Below are 18905 nucleotides of genomic sequence, written 5' to 3' on the forward strand. Positions count from 1 at the left end.
ATACCATCTGGACCCGGAGCCTTTTTGTTCTTTAGTTTTCCTATGATGTCGTATATTTCTGTTGGTGACACGGATTTGTTGTTGGATTGGATTGAAGCGTTTTGAGTTATTTTATGGGGATGGATTTTTCTTATGAAGCTTAAATCTACATTGGCATAACTGGGACTGCATTGTCTTTCTAAGCTGTCTGCAAATGCTTATACCTTTTCCTCGTCACTGTAGACGACTCTATATTCTCCTTGGTTTTGGGGAAAGGGTGCTAGGTTTTGAACGAAGTGATCTCATCATTCTCCACAGTGACTGATCCTCTGTGTTTAATTGGTGCATTTTGTTATTCCAGAGTTCGTTACGGTGATCCTTTAGGGCATACCGAACCTGGTTTGTAGCTCTGGTAACTGTCTGCTTATCTGCGGGATCCAGTGTTCTGTGATATTTTCTTCTTAACCTGTTTTTCTCTCGGATAAGATATTTTATTTCATCTGGGAGTTTATTTGGTGGTGCGCATTTGGTTGTATGTGTTACCAGTGATACTGCTGTTAGTACTTGCTTTTCAAAGATTTTTACTGTTTTTTCTATGTCTTCAGTGGATATTATATGTAGTAATGGGCCAAGAATTTCCTGGAAGGCTGAGGGAAGTTGTTTCCAGTTTATAAAGGTGGAGGTATTTTCCGTTAAATCTTGTGTGGTGCCTAGTTGCAATATGATGGGGTTGTGATCAGAACTTAATTCGTTGACTGCATGTATTTGATAGATGTGCGCTATATTTTTAATATAGCTATATCAAGTACATCAGGACGTCCGGTTGCTCCGTAGTGTGTTGGTTCTGTGGGTCCAATGATTGCTATGTTTCGTGAAGTAGTGTAAGAGTTGAGTATTCTTCCGTTGATATTTGAGTTTCTGCTATTCCAGGCTGAATGTTTCGCATTAAAATCTCAAGCTATAATTACTGCTTTACCTGCATTTAATATTTCGTCCAGATTTGATTCTAGGAGTTTTTTTTTTATCTGGGGGGGGGGGGGTTGTAGGCTGCAAATACCATGACATTACTTCTGTTCTCCGTGTGTATTTCAATTCCTGTTGTTTCCATGTGTTCTGTTTGAGGCGTGGCGATTGCGTTGTGTTTTATACTTCTTTTAATGAAGATGGCAGTTCCTTCTCCTCTTGCATAGGTTCTGTCTGTGCGGTACTTGGTGTAGTTGTTGATTTTTGTCTTGTCAGATGGACGCAAATGTGTTTCATTTACTAAAATGATGTCTGCTTGGGTTTCTGCCGCGAATTCCTGTAGTTCTATTGCTTTGTTGGGTAGTCCGTTAGCATTCCAGCTGATGATCTGTAGAGAGTTCGGTTTTATTTTGCTTTTATCCATTAAGGATTGAAGAGAATAAAATCTGTGTGTGTTTTAGAATGATGTCCTTGGCCTCTTGTGTTGGATCAGTTTGTCGGAGTTCTGCAAGCATCTCTCATATGCAGCTTGTTATGTTGAGAAGATTGGTCTTGCTAGTTTGCTGTTAGTTTTGGGTTTGGAGTCTTGTTGTTGGGTTGGTCTTGCAACTTCTGCATATGATCTTCCGTTTGTTGTGGAGGTTGTGTTTGTTGGGTGGGTGTGCGTTCTTGTATGGGCTTGATGCTTTGGGGTTGTATCTTCTGGTTTTGAGAATGTGCTGTACACCCTCTGTAGTTGGCGGGGTATGGGCCCCCATCAGTTAGCACATTTCGCTTGCTGGGTGCGTAGTTTCTTGCATTCTAGTGTGGCGTGTTTTCTTCCGCATTTCACGCATCGGAATTCTGCTTTGCAGCATAGCTGTGCACGACCGAACTGCTGACATCTGTGACATTGTGTTGTTGTGGATTTCCGTCTCAGAGATTCTACTTTTATAATTAGGTCGCAGATGGTTTGGAGATCGTATATATCTTTCTGGTCTTTTGAGATTTCGACTAGGATCAATGGGTAAGGAGTCTTGTCTGCTCTGTGCATTCGGCTTACTTTAATTAAATTTGTTATGTAGGTCTGTGATGACTTCTTCTGTTGATATTGTTTCTGTGATTCCTCTTAGTACTACTTTGAGTTGGAATGTGTGATATGGTAGGTTGTTGTTATCCAAGAATTTTGTTATGTTTCTGTAGTCTGTCGATGTCTTAGGGTGAATTCGTATTCCTTCTTCTGTGTTTGTTGCCTTTGTGAAGGTGATTCCTGTTGTTTTCAGAGCGGTGGCGATCGATGTCCAGTGTTCCTTGGCCCTTAGGATGACTGGGGGTATTCTTTCCTTTGTCTGTTTCTCTTGTTTTGGGTATTTCCGTCGTGTTAGATATTTTTCTTTTCTTTTGTACTTTCTGGAAGTCGGTGTGCGATTCTGCGATTTGGTAGGCGTTGCTATGTGTTGTTTGTTCTTCTGATTGTGGCAAGAATGCTAAGTCTTATTGTTGAAGGTGTGTGTCATCTTCGTTGTTTTGGTCGTCCATGATATCGTCTGTGACTGCTGCGGGGGGGGGGGGGGAATGTGTCGTACAGTTTTACCTTCTCTGGCCAGTTATCGTTTAAGAATTTTCCTAATCTTAGGAACTCTCTGTAAACTTCTTCGAACGTTAGGGGCTTTTCCATGGTCTTGTTATTGCTAAGTTAAATAGTGAATTGGTTGCTACTTACCTTAGTAAGTTTTTCTGAGTTCTGGCACTCAGAAACGCTCCTGTAGTCCTTTTTGTAATAAGGTTCCAATACTTTGAGAATAATCCGTAATCCTGAGATACGAATATACACTATTTTCATCAAAATATCAGTAAATCACTAACTCGATCAAAACTCACTCGGTGTCACATAATCACTCTTAGCTCAATATTTCAGCATAAAATCATCACTAACTCAATTACTACAATTTTTCATAGAAACTAAACAATTTATCTAATTTTATTTATAAAAAATAAAAGAAAAAATTCTCTAGAAAAATTAGATTTAAAACTTTTTTCAAAATATACTCTTTTTTTAATAGTATATTATAGTTTATAGAAAATTCTATAAAAATAGAAAATAAATATTATAGAAAATTCATATTATCGTCTACTTTTATAATAATATATAAATATTTATCAAATCCTATAAGTGGTAGTTCTAAACACTGATTGAAAATAAGTAAATAATTAATTAAGCAGTAACCTGACATTTAGTCTTCCAGCGATTATATCCAATACTTTGGGTTCAACGCCTCCTCCAGGGATCCAGGTGCCCTCGTCTGTTTGGTTGACTACAAAAAATCTTCCGATCTGGCGAAAGAGAAAATTCAGTTAGCATATTTTACAAGTTAACGAGGCTAAGAGGAATTTTACGAGGCTGCGTGGGAATTTTGATTCTCGTTAACATTCATTAATGTGTTATCATAAAAGTAATATATTAATTAAACTTCAACTTTCAGTTCTTGTTGGTAGACTGATGCTCACCTTTGATGTAGCAACCGACAAATGGAGTGGTTTATGGAAATCGCTGCAACTTTTATGAGTAAACTGCTCGAATTGTCGTGTGTCGTAGTGCCATTTGTTTACGGTAACTTCTAGCGAGGAAAATGGAAGAGCCTTTTTAATCCTGTATAAGGAATGTTCTCCGACTGATCCCTAGAAATATAAAGAAACAGTTAAGAAATACAATATATATATATATATATATATATATATATATTGCATTTTTATCGATGTGTGAAAGTTTAAGAGCATGAGTTTATTATTATTAATTATTATTATTATTATTATTATTATTACACACCTCCGGGGAGTCCAAAGACTCATCGAAGGAGAGATTGTGCCAAAAGCATCGAACGATTCTTCCCTTTCCAACTACTAAGCGCGTTCAAACTTACTTAACTGAGCCATTAGTAGCAGAGGCTCTACCAATCGACCAACCTTTGCCGTCAAAGAGCACCAGCGCTCATCTTAATTGGTCGAATGCAATTAATTGTAGCTAACTTTGAATACTTTATCAATGAATATGATTTTAAATATGGAAAGCATAAAGATCAAATGAACAATAGTTATGCTTCAGGCGCACCGTTTATGAGAGATGCACAAAGGGTTTACGCTTCGTGGTGAGATTAGATTATCATTGGCAAATACTAGGGTGAGACACGAATAATTGGAATTTTGATACGCCTTTTAAATACAGCTGTATAATACGCATAGAAAAATTGGGAAAAGTATACACTTGGGAAATTATTATTTTCCGGATTGAATCAAAGAAGTCTGAAATAACTTACTTATTGATATCTATACACAAGTCCAACCTCATTCAACTATAATCATACAATCCCCGAAAGCTCTGGTAGAAAACGAGACATTCAATCAATCACCAACACTGTTTCCCATTGTGAGTATGAGCAAAAAAAAAAAGTTAAAAGTATTTATAGAAAATTACTTGTCTATATCGGTGTCTAAACACGTATTTCACCCTTCACTCACGCAAAACAGATGAAACACAAAAAGAGGAACTCATGACAATTGACATCGTTCAGTTGGATTGGTTGACACAATAACCAATCACATCCACTGATTTCTGGGTGCTGTTGTCTCAGCGCACACTCTGCCTTGCATTCTGGGTGGATTATAACCCACTGGAACGCTAAGAATTTGACCTGCTGCGCCATCTGTACGTCTGTTTAAATGTGTGCAGTGACACCTTTAACGCGAATGTGAAAATTGTCCTCTTCATGAAAGCATTGACATATATTGGGTTTAATTTTATGAATCACGCCAAGCCAGGAAACTGTTATGGGAGTCTTTAACAGGAATAAATACAAAAATATAATAGCAGTGAAATTCCATGGGCGTGTATCCACACCTTGAATATATGCCGTTGATATATAGAGGGTTGATGAGGGGAAATATCTAAACTGTAAAATTAAAATGGTTATCTGATACATATCAAAGGGTTGTATATGGAGGGGCAATATCGGGCAAAGGAAAGTCACCAGTGGGGTTCCATTGGCTCCGTGTGTAGGATTATTACTTTTCTAACTTTATATCAGTAATATTGTCACTGGAATTCAAGGAAATATTCAGTTTTGTGGGGATAGTGTGAAGCTGGGGAAGGTTATTGAAAATAGTGCTTATATTGTGGCTCTTCATGAGGATCTGAATAAGCCGAAAACGTGGACAGATTCATGGGTGGATGCCAGATCAACGTTGCTACATGGAAGGTTTTGAATTTTGGGATATGCTAGAGGAAGCACAAAATGTTGGGGTTATGGTTGATCGAAATTTGAAATTTAAGGAGCATGTTGCAAAAGAGATTAAAACGGCTCAAAGGACTGCTGCAATATTAAGACGAAAAGGAGTCAGCAGAGACAAAATACTAAGGATTCCATTGTGTAAGGTCCTGATCAGGATGATTACTGTGCTTAAATCTGGTCACCAAGGTTTAGAGGGATGAAGATACTTTGGGGGTTGGCAAAAATGATTTCGGGACTGTGGGATGTTAGCAATAAGGATAGATGGAAGTCGTGTAATCTGCAGAGTTTGGCTGATAGAAGGCGAAGAGATGAGTTTAAGCTCTTAAGTGGTATTCATTGGATGGATACGAGAAAAAATTTTCACACAGTAGAAAAATAAGGAAGGCGCGAGAACTAGAGGCCATCCATTTAAATTATGCAAGAAAGTGGCGAATAAGAAGGTAAGAAATTGTTCTTTTACTCTGAGAAGAAGCATATGAGAGAGAACAGAATCTATGAGAAAAATGATTGCAGTGAGAAATGTCATCCAATAACTGGACGGCAAGCTTCTGGTAAACATCAAGCAGTCTTGGGGGAAATATACCAGTTGTTTTAATAGTTAAACTATTTAAAATACTAAATTGACGATTTGAAATAAAATATAAGTTACATTATTATTTCTGAATGTAATAAAACAAATAAATGTTATGAAATATTACGTCCAAATAACATCTTGTCATTATAATAAATGAAAAAAAAAAAAAATTCGTATACCAAAAATGGTGCCCAATTCGCTAAATTCAGTCCTGTTCTCACCTCATCACTTCCTGCGTACTTCATGGGGATTAAAACCATGTCGTGCAGCACTGAGACCTTCCTGCCCACAATCTTCTGCAGGGAGCCCATAGTCACCGTTCCTTCAGTTAGAAATATCCACTGTGTTAATGCAAACCTCCAGTGCACGCACTGCAAACACATACACAGAAAAATCATGAAATAACGCATATTTTAAAAATGGTTACAACTGAATTGGTTATTAAATTGAGACTTTAAATAGTTACCTCTCGCAGTTGTTCCATTAAGTCTTGCCCATGAGTGAAGTAAAGAACTGTGGTTCGCCCTGTGGCAAGCCCGTACTTCCGTGGCCTGTGATAATAACGTTCGATGTGGTGCTCTATTTGAGAGTGGGGATCGGGTCCTTGAAGAGTGGTCAGAATGCCATCGGCATGAAGAGCGTCCAAAGTCTCTTGTACTAGCGTCCGCTCTAAAATTGGAAGACAGCGTAAAAGAAGTATTGAAAATAAAAACAAAATTCAGAAAGAAAGATTTGGGAATAAAAATGTTTGTTTGAGTCTTTTAACTCACCAGTGGCGTTAGAATATTGCACTATGACCTCGCTGACGTTCAGCCACTTTCTGATCACGTCCACGACCATCTGCGATATATGAGCGTACGAATTCTTTGAACAGGAGGACCCCACAAGAAGAACTGCAAAATACACACAGCAGAACGCCATCATACATTCTATAAACTACGCTATCAAAAAAAGAGAGAGGAAATTGCCTTAAATATTTGGCCAACCAACTAATATGAAATTAGTTGGTTAAGATTAGAAGAAAAAGCAATCGCGGAAAGATCTGCTAACTATCATAATCCTATCTATGAGAGTATAGATCAAGAGATCCGCTTAAAAACATCTGCTTATACAAGTCAGGCCATCAAAGATATCAACATTTACGCAATCAAACGTCGGGAATTGCACGTCACTTTACATATCCAATGAAAACATTTAATTAGCAAACTGCATTGCATTTAGTTTGCTTATTGAAATAATGACAATATCACATGGCTAAAGTGCATAAAACCTTTCATCCAATTCTTTGTAACTTTTGACGCACCCTTCAGTGGATTTTATCGAAATGACAATAGATCATAATTTCAATGACAGAATTATTTACCATGTTTGTTATTCTATAGCGGCGTACATTTTATTACCAGTTATCTTTGGATATCCTTCTCCGCCCTCGTCTAAAATTCTGATGTGGATTAATGGCGAATAATTTCTCATGTTAATCCAGTCTCACTGAGTACAGAGATTGGATCCCATTGTGCTTTTATTCTACATTGGATATTTTGAAAGATAAATATGGTTATTTGCCTCTATTTATTATTATTATTATTCTATGTTAATTCATTTTCTCTTTTACAACGATTTATAACATAACAAATTATTGCCTTATCTAAAGGTAAAGCCGTCTCTAAAAATTCGGACGATCCCTAGGCAACTCAATCGTGGGCGAAAGACCGTCCATCTCAGCGGTGGCTCCACTCAGTGATGGCCTTCCACCTACCACCACCACCACCGAGCAGAACTGCTCAAATTCCGAAGAAAAGCATTCACCGACAAAGCCCCTCACCAGAGAACACTTCTCCCGAGACTCAAATTGCTCTCTTAAGGAAAACCTTAAGAGATCATACTCTTATTAGCAATAGCCGAGACAAAGTTAGAACTTCATTTAAACTATAGCATTGCCATCCATTACCTCATCAAAACAATAAATTATTGCAGCATGTGATTACAATGCAACATAAAAATAAAAATGAAACACATCTTATATAGTCTTTATAAGGACTGGCTTAAAGGGGCGAAGCAAGAATGCTTTTCTTCTTCCCCGTTATCTGTAGAGGACAGTGTAGGGATAAAGTGTTATTGAGCTATTAAAGCTCTGATCATGGCAGGAGGGTAACAGCAATAGCCGAGCCTCAGTTAGAACTTCATTAGCTACAGCATTGCCATCCATTACCCTCCAAGGGTATTGGATTGACTGAATCAATCACTGCATCTCACGGTCGATTGATTCCTCCTCTCACCGAAACGCATCTTAACAACAACAACAACGTTACTGGCTTGCTGGATGAAGCATAAAATGCTTTTTATTTTCCCCTTTATCTGTGTGGAGAAGCTTGATGGGGGAGGTTGTGAGACTTATGCTCGCACTTTGTGAATTATGGAGTTAGCTCTGTTCTGCTGAAAGCAGGATTGCCTTGGGTCTTTTGTGTTTTTGATAGTCATGTTCACTATAACTGGAAGCTTGTCTGATTAGTGGATTAGGATGAGAATGTGCCTTGCTGAAGAACTTTTCGGCATGGTCATGAAGAAGAGAACGGATGTTAGGGGTTCCGGTTTCTCTGTGGATCTGCGTGTTTCTGACGAACCATAGGGCATCTAAGATCATCCGCAGGCATTTGTTTTGTATCCTCTGTAGTTTCTGGATGTTAGATTTGGATGTGTGACTCCATGCCGGGGATGCATATGTGATTACTGGTCGAATTACCATCTTATATAATAACAGCTTGTTGCGTTTATCCAATTTGCTGTTGCGATTGATCAGGGGATAGAGTTGGGCTATGGTTCTGGATGTCTTTGTGCCTATGAGCTTGATATGGCTGTTGAAATTTTGCTTTTTGTCTAGCTGTACTCCAAGGTATTTGGCTTGTCTGCCATGGTATCTTTTTTCCGAGAAGTTCAATATCATCTTGGATGAAGGCTTTGCGTCTGGTGAAGAGTATAGCTGAGCTTTTGATGGGGTTTACTTGTATCCTCCAGTCGGAGAACCATTTCTCTAGCTTTGTGATAGTATCCTGGAGACGACTGACGGCCAGGTGTGGGCGGAGAGATCTTGTCATTATGGCTGTGTCGTCTGCATATAGGGCTGTGATGGTAGTCCTCAGGTTCTGTGGAATGTCAGCCACGTAGATTGTGAAAAGTAAAGGAGCCAAAAGAGATCCCTGAGGTACTCCTGCCAGGATTTTGCGCCTAGTTGAGATGGTGCCATTTATTTTTATCTGCATGGATCTGTCAGTGAGGTATGATTTTATTAGATGGGTAAGGTTTGTTGGTATGTTGGCCTGAATGAGTTTATAGAGTAATCCTTGATTCCATACCTTATCAAAGGCCTTGGCAATATCCAGAAAAACTGCAGCTGTGTGAAGGTTCCAGTTGTATCCTTGAGTGATATGCTCCACTATTCTGTGTATTTGTTGCACTGTGCTGTGCATACGGCGGAAGCCGAATTGTTCGTTTGGGATTATTCCTAATTGGTCTGATTTTTCTTGTAGTCTTGAAAGGATAATTTTTTCAGCAATCTTTCCCAGGTTGGAGAGTAGGCTTATTGGACGGTAGCTTTGCGGGAGTTGCGGATTGTTTCCTGGCTTTTTTATTGGTATGATGTCTGCTGTTTTCCATGCAGAGGGGAAGTGCTGTATCCTCAATATTGCATTGGTTATGTTAACCAGGTGCATAATAGCCTTTCTAGGAAGTAATTTGATGATTCTGTTAGTAATTCCATCTGGCCCTGGAGCTTTTTTGTTGTTTAGATGTTTTATGATGTTGGTCATTTCAACTGGAGTAGTGGGGGTGATGCTGGCTGGTTTGTCTTCGGACTGATTTAAGGTACGCTTGACCTGCTGGTGGACTTTATATATGTGGGTGATGTTTATATTATCATATGACGGGCTGCATTGTTTTTCTAGGTTTTCTGCTATTGCTTCTGCTTTTTCTTTATCCGTGTGCGCCGTTCCTTGAGCAGTTTGCATGGGCGGTAGGGGATTGTGTTTAGTGCGCAGAATCTTTAGAAATTTCCATATTGTGTGATCTTCTGGGTTGAGTGATGATAATTTATTGTCCCAATCCTGGTTCCTGTGAAGTTGAAGTGCTTTTCTGACTTGGTTGTTCAACTTGTTCAGAGTCTTCTTGTCCTGTGGGGCTCTTGTGTTGTGGTATCTTTTCCTGGCTTTGTTTTTTGTTCTGATGAGGTCCATTATGTTTTCTGGGAGCCGACCGGATGGGTGGTTGGTTGCGGTTTTGGTGACTGTTTCTAGTGCTTTTTTAATTTGGCTTGTTAAATTGCTTATTGCTTCATCTATGTCTTCTTTTTTGTGGATGATTGGTACAGGACCAATGTATTCTGGTAGGATTTTAGCTAGCCTATCCCACGATATGAAGGTGTGCTGGTGGGCTAGTTGATCTTGCGTGCCAAGTTTGATCAGTACTGGGTTGTGGTCGGATGATAGTTCATTGAGCGTCTCTAGTTTATATTGATAACTGATGTTTCTAAGGATAGCTATGTCAAGTACATCTGATCTGCCATGCGGGCTGTAATGAGTGTGCTCAGTGGGTCCTGCTATCACAACTGAGTTAAGTGTTGAATAGTTGTGTAGTATGCGACCACTTCTGTTGTTGGTGGTGCTGAACCATGCTGTGTGTTTGGCGTTCAAGTCACCTACTATGATGGTGGGGTCTGTGGTGCCGAGGACTGCATCCAGGTCTGTTGTCAGTAGAGGATTGCTTGGTGAGTTGTAGGCAGCAAATATCTTGAGGCTTCCAGCATTGTTTGTGTGGACTTGTATTCCTGTGGTTTCCAGGTTTGTAGTCTGTGGGTTGGATATGGCATTGTGGTGGAGGTATGGTTTGATGTAGATGACAGTGCCTCCCCCTCTGGAGCTGAGTCTATCCGTTCGGTATATTGTATATCCTCTCACTTTTGGGTTGTTGGCAGGTCTTAGGTGGGTCTCGTTGATCAGCATTATGTCCGGATTGTGTCTTTGTGCGAATTCCTGTAGTTCTAATGTTTTGTTGGTGAGGCCATTGGCATTCCAGGCTGCAATTAGAAGCGAGTTAGGTTTTACTTTTGTTTTATTCATAGTTGAGTGCTGTGAGTATGGAATGGGTTCCTTGCAGGAATCTCTTTGTGGAGGATGGAGTTGGGTTTGTTCTGCTGAATTCCTGGAGCATAGTGGCTAGCGAAGAAGTCAGTATTGCTGTGATGTTGGAGCCTATTTGATTGCTTTGTATTGTGTCTTTTGGGCGGGCTGCTTCAGCATAGGTCTTGGTGGAAGGTTGAGCCCTTTCCTGACTTTTATGGCTTGGGTTTTGATGGTTTGATGACTGTGCAGCAGAGATGCTTTGATTGGTGGTCCAGATAGGGGGAGGTTGGACGGGTCTTGTAGTTCCGTGATTTCTGGGATGGTGGCTGCATCCTTTATAGTTTGCTGGGTGGGGACCTCCACAGTTGGCACATTTGGCTGGTGTGGTTCTTGCTTTTGTGCATGTAATGGTTTGATGCTTCTCACCACACTTCAGGCATCTGAACTCAGCTTTACACAGTCTTTGGGCATGGCCAAACTTTTGGCAACGATGGCATTGCCCTGCTGATGCCCTTTTCCTGAGTGGCTCTGTTGATATTTTAAGTCCACAGACTGCAGTTATGTCATAAATTTGTCTTTGAGTGTTCTGTATCTCAATCAATACTAATGGCATTGGTTGTTTATCGGATCTGTACATCCGGCTGACTTTGATAGGTGATAGGCCCTGCTGGGTAAGGTCAGCCGCGATCTCCTCGGAGGTAATGCCTTCTGTGACACCTCGCAGTACAACCTTCAGATTTCTTTCGCTGCTTAGTGCGAAGGTGTGGTACTGTAGTTTGTTGTTATCCATCATTTTTGTTATTCCTCTGTAGTCTGTCACTGTTGTTGGTTGAATTTTTACACCTTCGTCGGTGTTTTTGGCCCAGGAGTATCCAATTTGATGTTCTCTTAGGTTTCTTGCAACTGTGGTCCATTTTTCCTTTTCACGGAGAATTACCGGAGGGACCTTTTCCCTTTTTTCCGGGACTGTTTGTGAGGTAGTTTCGTTTTCCACATGATCTTCCTCGATTCGCCGTCTCTTGCCCGTCTGTTCTCCTGTGATGACCGTCTGACTGGGGCTCTCGGGCAGGGAGATGGATGTGTCATTGATCTCTTCCACTTCGCCGTCCATATCATCGGATTCTTCCGGTTGTGTGTACAGGTTTAGGAAACCTGGCCATTCAGTGTCAAATTTTTTAAGCAGTAATTTAAACAATTTTAATGCTTGTTCTTTGTTTAGATGCTCTAGCAGATCAGTAATATTATCCATGTCTGCTTTATTTGTTGTTATATCTAGTAGGTAGTGATTGGAAAATTGCTTATGATCGCAATTAGAAATCCCGCAGGTCTTGAGACCTGCCAGCAGAAATTTTGTAGAGGATATTGCAGATGGAAAGGATTGCCAGCAATATCGAGCGATTAACTAGATGTACAAATCAATAGCATATGAAATTTCAGAAAATGAAGAACGCTTACCTCTATATATATCATACAATTCACCATCAAAAATACACAACACAAAACACTAACATGCGAGACGCCATCTTCGAAACGCATCTTTCCGATTAGGCATATTTAATATTCGTAAATTATAATTTTTTGAAAGTGGTGTTGCTATCTTAAAATTAAAAAGAAAAATATGTATTCATTCAGAAATATTATTTAACTATTAATTAAAATAAAAAATCCTTATAAAATGTTATTCTTTTTGTTATTCTATAGGAACAAATTAAAATCTCTAGTTGGTGTGATAAATGAAAGTAGTTACTTTTAAGATACATTTTAAATTTCATCTTTAATAGGAATCGAAAAAAGACTCAGCTAAAATGCAGCCGAACAAAGCTATCCTTATATATATATATATATATATATATATATATATATATATATATATATATATATGTGTGTGTGTGTGTGTGTGTAATTTATATAATAAAATAATATAGATGTAGTAAAGATTCTCGTTTCTGAAACCAATAAAATGAGGGGAGAAATGCGAATTCTGAAACAGTGGCAGACAGGACATGTTCTTTCACACTACTCCAATACTGAGCGGAAGCCACACGAACTGTAGTGAAAGTCCGAATGTGCTGAAAAGATTCCGAGTATTGACATCGGAATTTATCTTTGATGTAAATACAGCGGTTTCAAGTTCAGACAATTAATAATGGTGTACATTTGTGTGAGTATTATAACCAACGTCACTATACTATTACGGATTCGTTTCCTTGCAGACATCGCAGGCTTACTAATACAAACACAATTGCTAATTCGCTCGTATTTTAATCTGCAATTTATAGCACATGGTTACAAAGGGAAAAAAACTATATATTATAATATAAATTAAATTTCTAAATTGAATAAGAATAACGTAAAATACTTTTTACGTTATTGAGAAAAAATAATAGACTTAAATAAACTTCTTACACCAAAATAATTTTAAAATATTGTACTCTATATATTTTAAATCATATATATGAAGTACTGAAATTGCATTATTGATGACAGGACTTGTATCAATGTCTCTTAAATAATTTTGAACATATTTAATAATATCTACTTTCCTGTTCAACTCTATTGGATTTCTTTTATATTTACGAATCAAGTGATTAATAATGGCTCTTATGCAAATTTTTCTTAACCACGTCTGAACAAATTCAGGAATGCTGGCGTAATGGCGGTTGCCAAGTGTTTATATATGTGATCAGTGATTTAAATAGTCGTTATGATTTTCTGAAGAAAAATTTATTTTGTAAAATATTTGCTACTGATGCTGGTAGATCGATTTGATCTACGGGATATTTATATATAGAGGTAAGTGTTCTTCATTCTGTGAAACATTTACTACCTTTGCTGATAGATCGATTTGATCTACGGGATATTTACATTGGGCTCTAGGTCCCACTTCTCAAACTTTATTCTAATAGAGTTGTTGCCTTCTATCAATCATGACAAAACCTCTCATGAATGCATATTTGAAGAAGTTTACAGAGAATTCCTAAGATTAGGAAAACTTTTGAGCGACAACTGGCCAGGGAAAGTAAAGCTGTTAGATACATTCCCCCCTACAGCAGTCACAGAAGATAGGATGGATGATTCTAATGAAGGAAGTATGTTGACTGAACCAGAATCAAGTCACTCCACGAATACAGAGAATGCTGCATCTCAGGATAATACTCCGCAGTTTTTGGAAACCAACACAGAATTTCAAACAGTCAAAAAGAAAAGGAAAATCTCCTCTACTGCAGATACACCCAAAACAGTGGAGATAGAACCAGATAATGTAATTAAAGAAAGGGTACCCCCAGTCGTCCTAAGGGCCAAGGAGCACTGGACGTCCGTTGCATCCACACTGAAATCTTCAGATATCACCTTCATTAAAGCCACAAACACAGAAGAAGGGATTCGCATACAACCTAAAACATCATCAGATTACAGAAAAATGACCAAACTTCTAGACAACAACAATTTGCCATATCACACTTTTGCACTCAACAGTGAAAAAAATTTAAAAGTAGTGTTAAGGGGAGTAACTGAAACATTACAAATAGAAGACCTCACTGCAGACCTCCAACTTAAGGGATTTAGCCCAATTAAAGTCAGCCGAATGCGGAGAGCTGATAAAACACCCTATCCCCTAATTCTAGTGGAAATAAGCAAAGACCAAAAACATATATACAATCTCCAAACCATCTGTGATCTAGTTATAAAAGTTGAGGCATTGAAACATAAATCAACTACAACCCAGTGCCATAGATGCCAGAAGATTGGGCATGCCCAACGATGCTGCAAGGCTGAATTTCGTTGCGTTAAATGTGGTGGCAAACATGCATCAAATGAATGCCATAAACCTCGTACACTTCCAGCAAAGTGTGCAAACTGCGGAGGACCACACCCTGCAAACTATAGGGGCTGTATAGTATTTCCTCAAAACCAAAAATTACAACTCAAAACCAGTAAACCTCTTCAAGAACAAGCGTCTTCCCATCAAACCATAGTCTCCACAACGGATGGAAGATCGTATGCTGAAGTTACAAGATCACCCTTCCAAAAAGACCCAAAACCAAAGCAGTCACAGCAAACCAACAAACCTATCCTACTGAACATAACAAACCACTTAGGTGAAATGCTTGCTGAACTCCAACAAACCAACCCAACTCAAGAAGCCAAAGATATCATCTTAAGGCATACACAATCACTCTTTATGGAAATTCTTAATGGATAAATCTAAAAGAAAACCGAAATCATTACAAATTGTTTCATGGAATGCAAATGGTTTATCTATCAAATTACAGGAGTTGCAGGAGTTTGCAGCAGAAACTCAAGCAGACATCATCCTCATAAATGAAACACATCTTCGTCCAAGTGACAAAATCAGAATCAATAGTTATAGCACTTACCGTACAGACAGATGCTTTGCTAGAGGTGGAGGCACTGCCATCTTTGTGAAAAGTAACATAAAACATAATTCAATAGCAGAACCCCAAACAGAACACATGGAAACTACAGGAATAGAAATACATATGGAAAATACAAGCAGCATTACGATATATGCAGCCTACAACCCCCCAAATAAAAAACTCCTTGAATCTGACTTAGAGGTGATAATAAATACAGGCAGAGCAGTGATTATAGCCGGAGATCTTAATGCCAAACACTCAGTCTGGAACAGCAGAAACTCAAATATTAATGGAAGAATACTCAACTCTTACACCACTTCAAGAAATATAACAGTAATAGGACCCACTGAACCCACACATTATGGAGCTACCGGTCGTCCTGATGTACTAGATATAGCTATATTAAAAAACATAGCGCACAGCTATCAGATACAAGCAATCAACGACTTAAGTTCTGATCATAACCCCATCATATTACAACTAGGCACCATACAAGATATAACAGAAAACACCACCACATTTTAAATTGGAAATAACTTCCCTCAGCCTTCCAGGAAAACTTTGGTCCAATACCGCATATAACATCTGCTGAAGATGTGGAAAAAGCAGTGAAGACTCTTGAAAAACAACTGATGACAGCTATAACGCAGGTAACAAATATAACCAAATGTACACCATCAAATAAACTTCCACAGGATATAAAACGTCTTATCCAAGAGAAAAACAGATTAAGAAGACAATATCAGAGAACAATGGACCCAGCGGATAAACAAGCAGTCAATAGAGCAACAAACCAGGTTCGATATGCCCTAAAGGACCACCGTAACCAACTCTGGAATAACAAAATTCTCCAATTAAACACAGAGGATCAATCAATATGGAAAATGATGAAATCACTCCGTTCAAAGCGTTTTACATTTCCTCCAATCCAAGGTGAATCTAATGTTGTCTACAACGATGAGGAAACAGCTGAAGCATTTGCTGACAGTTTAGAAAAACAATGCAGCCCCAATTATATCAATACAGATATAAATTTCATAAGTAAAATTCACACCCAAGTGCGTAAAATAACTCAAAATGCCTCATTCCAATCCAATAACAAATCCGTGTCACCAACAGAAGTATATGAGATTTTAAGAAAACTAAATAACAAAAAGGCTCCAGGTCCAGATGGAATAACAAATAAGGTACTCAAGTTACTTCCTCGCAAAGGGGTTATGCATCTAGTAGCCATCATTAATGCCATCCTCCGGCTAAATTATTTCCCACAACGATGGAAAATTGCCGACGTTTTCCTAATTCCCAAACCTGGGAAAAATACACAGTTTCCTGAAAATTACAGACCAATCAGCCTTCTTTCATGCATAGGTAAGATAGCCGAACGTGCTATTCTCACACGGCTTCAAGAGGCAACAGATATCAACCATATAATTCAAGATGAACAATTCGGCTTTAGGAAATATCACTCCACAACGCTACAAATTTACAGAGTTATCGAACATATAACCCAAGGGTATGAATGGCACCAACACACTGGCGCAGTTTTTCTAGACATCACTCAGGCATTTGATAGAGTATGGCATCATGGACTAATTTTTAAACTACACGAAGTTGGTATTCCATTGCCACTAGTGCTACTTATCAAATCATATCTACACAACAGAAAATTTAAAATAAAACTCAACGGTATCAGATCCACTGAGAGGAGAATCACGGCCGGAGTACCTCAAGGCTCTCTACTATCTCCCCTACTCTTCTGAATATACATGGCAGATCTCCCCAAACTGTCTCCAGCTATCACCGCTCTGTATGCCGACGATACAATCATTATAGCCAGATCTCTCCGTCCACACCTGGCCACAATAAAGCTGCAGAGAGCAGTCAATGAATTGGAGGATTGGTACACCAAGTGGCGTATCGCAATTAATCCAAACAAAAGCTCTGCAGTACTTTTCACCAGACGTAAAGCAGAACCGAATACAAGCATTCAAATGTTTGGTAAAATCATCCCTTGGCGCAATTCTACCAAATATCTGGGAATTCATCTTGATAGACGTCTAAACTTCAAGTCACATATGGATAGTGTTGCCACTAAGGCAAGTCAGACTATAGCACAGCTATATCCACTTTTGAATAGGAACAGCTTTCTAAGCATAAGCAACAAAATCCTCCTTTTCAAATCGGTAATCAGACCGCAACTAACTTACGCCTCTCCAACCTGGGGTCACCCGACTAAAAGCAACATCAACAGACTTCAGATAATACAGAATAAATACCTAAGAACGGCATTTAATGCCCCATGGTTCGTCAGAAACATCCAGTTACATCAAGAAGCCAATCTTCCAGATATTAAGACCTACATAACAAGCATTGCGGAGAAATTCTTCACAATCACGGATAATCACCCAAATCAGCCAGCTCGACAGGCAGCGGACTACAAGCCCTCAGATCGTTTCAAACATAAAAAAACGAAATTCTTCATCGTAAGAGAAAGCTGATACAGCCTCAATGCTCACAATGAGCGGGTAAATTACCCACAATAATCTCATCACTCACAATCTAAAATCCAGATGAAGGGATAAAGAGTCAAGGACTCAGTCCATCAACCAATTAAGTTCAAGTTCAAGTTCATGAAGTACTGAGATCAAAAGGTAAGATGGCGGTTCGCATGTTAGTGTTTCGTGTCGTGTATTTTTGATGGTGAATTGTGAATTTGACTGATACGTTTTTAGAGATTTATGCTTATTCTTTAATAATATCAGTTATTTGCTTGCTGCCATTAACAGGCATTTTATTTTCCATACTGGTTTATCCAGGTAAGTCAACTGACTTCACAAAGGCGATACGCTAGGCCTACTACCATTAGTATCGCCATTGTTGTTGTATTTTAACATCTTATTGCTGGTTGACACGCCTATGCTTGATATTGCAGGCAATCCTTTGCGGCTGCGGGATATTTTACAAAACTTTCTGCTGGCAGGTCTTCAGAACTGCGGGATATTTTATTAACGCACATGCGAAGTTAAATCGATATGAGCGTATCTGACCTAGACGTATTCACTGATTTGCTCGATAAAGAGCCAGCTCTTGAACTCATTGATAAACTCCAAAAGAAGTTCAAGCTGACATGGCCTACTAGCATGATTGACCCCGACACTATTATCGAGTCACTCAATAAAAAGCTAGCACTCAGTTTTATTAAAAAGCTCCTCAAAAAGTTTGAACGGGATTGGCCCGGCTACTTAAATTTGTATTCCTCACCTGAAGTCGATTCTGAGGAAAATGAAGACTCCCCTCAAATGGAGGAAAAACTCAATCTAGTTGTCTCTACCTCTAATCCTTCTGACCAAGAAGAAACCCACGCACGTAAGAAGAGAAAAATTCTTGCTGCTGAGTCAACAAATGTTGTTGGTATGGACGAGGATGTTCCCATTTCAGATCCCTCTGTTTCCCCAAATGAAAAGGTGCCACCGATTATCCTAAGGGAAAAGCAGAGATGGTCATCACTCAGAACCATCATGGCTAATTCACAGATTCGTTACACGTCTGCAAAAATTTCAGACGAGGGAATACGTATCCAGCCCACCACGGTGGCTGACTATAGAAATCTTACAAAGGAACTGGACACTAGAGG

At 38.9% G+C, this 18905-nt stretch overlaps 1 protein-coding gene across 1 annotated transcript in view; it reads right to left on the reverse strand.

The window, feature by feature from the left end:
• LOC150095149 (uncharacterized) overlaps positions 1-18905 on the reverse strand; it is a 206381-nt gene that overhangs the window by 3111 nt on the left and 184365 nt on the right. Inside the window, exons 16-20 of the mRNA XM_090411207.1 lie at positions 6552-6674; positions 6248-6450; positions 6003-6152; positions 3430-3600; positions 3149-3255 (exon numbers count right to left, since the gene is read on the reverse strand). Coding sequence (XP_090267333.1) covers positions 3149-3255; positions 3430-3600; positions 6003-6152; positions 6248-6450; positions 6552-6674 — 754 coding nt within the window. The remainder of the gene's footprint in view (positions 1-3148; positions 3256-3429; positions 3601-6002; positions 6153-6247; positions 6451-6551; positions 6675-18905) is intronic.

This window comes from Typopeltis vanoorti, chromosome 21, assembly GCF_054136105.1.
Source record: "Typopeltis vanoorti isolate ZY-2024b chromosome 21, IOZ_Tvanoo_1.0, whole genome shotgun sequence".
NCBI classification, from domain to species: Eukaryota; Metazoa; Arthropoda; class Arachnida; order Uropygi; family Thelyphonidae; genus Typopeltis; species Typopeltis vanoorti.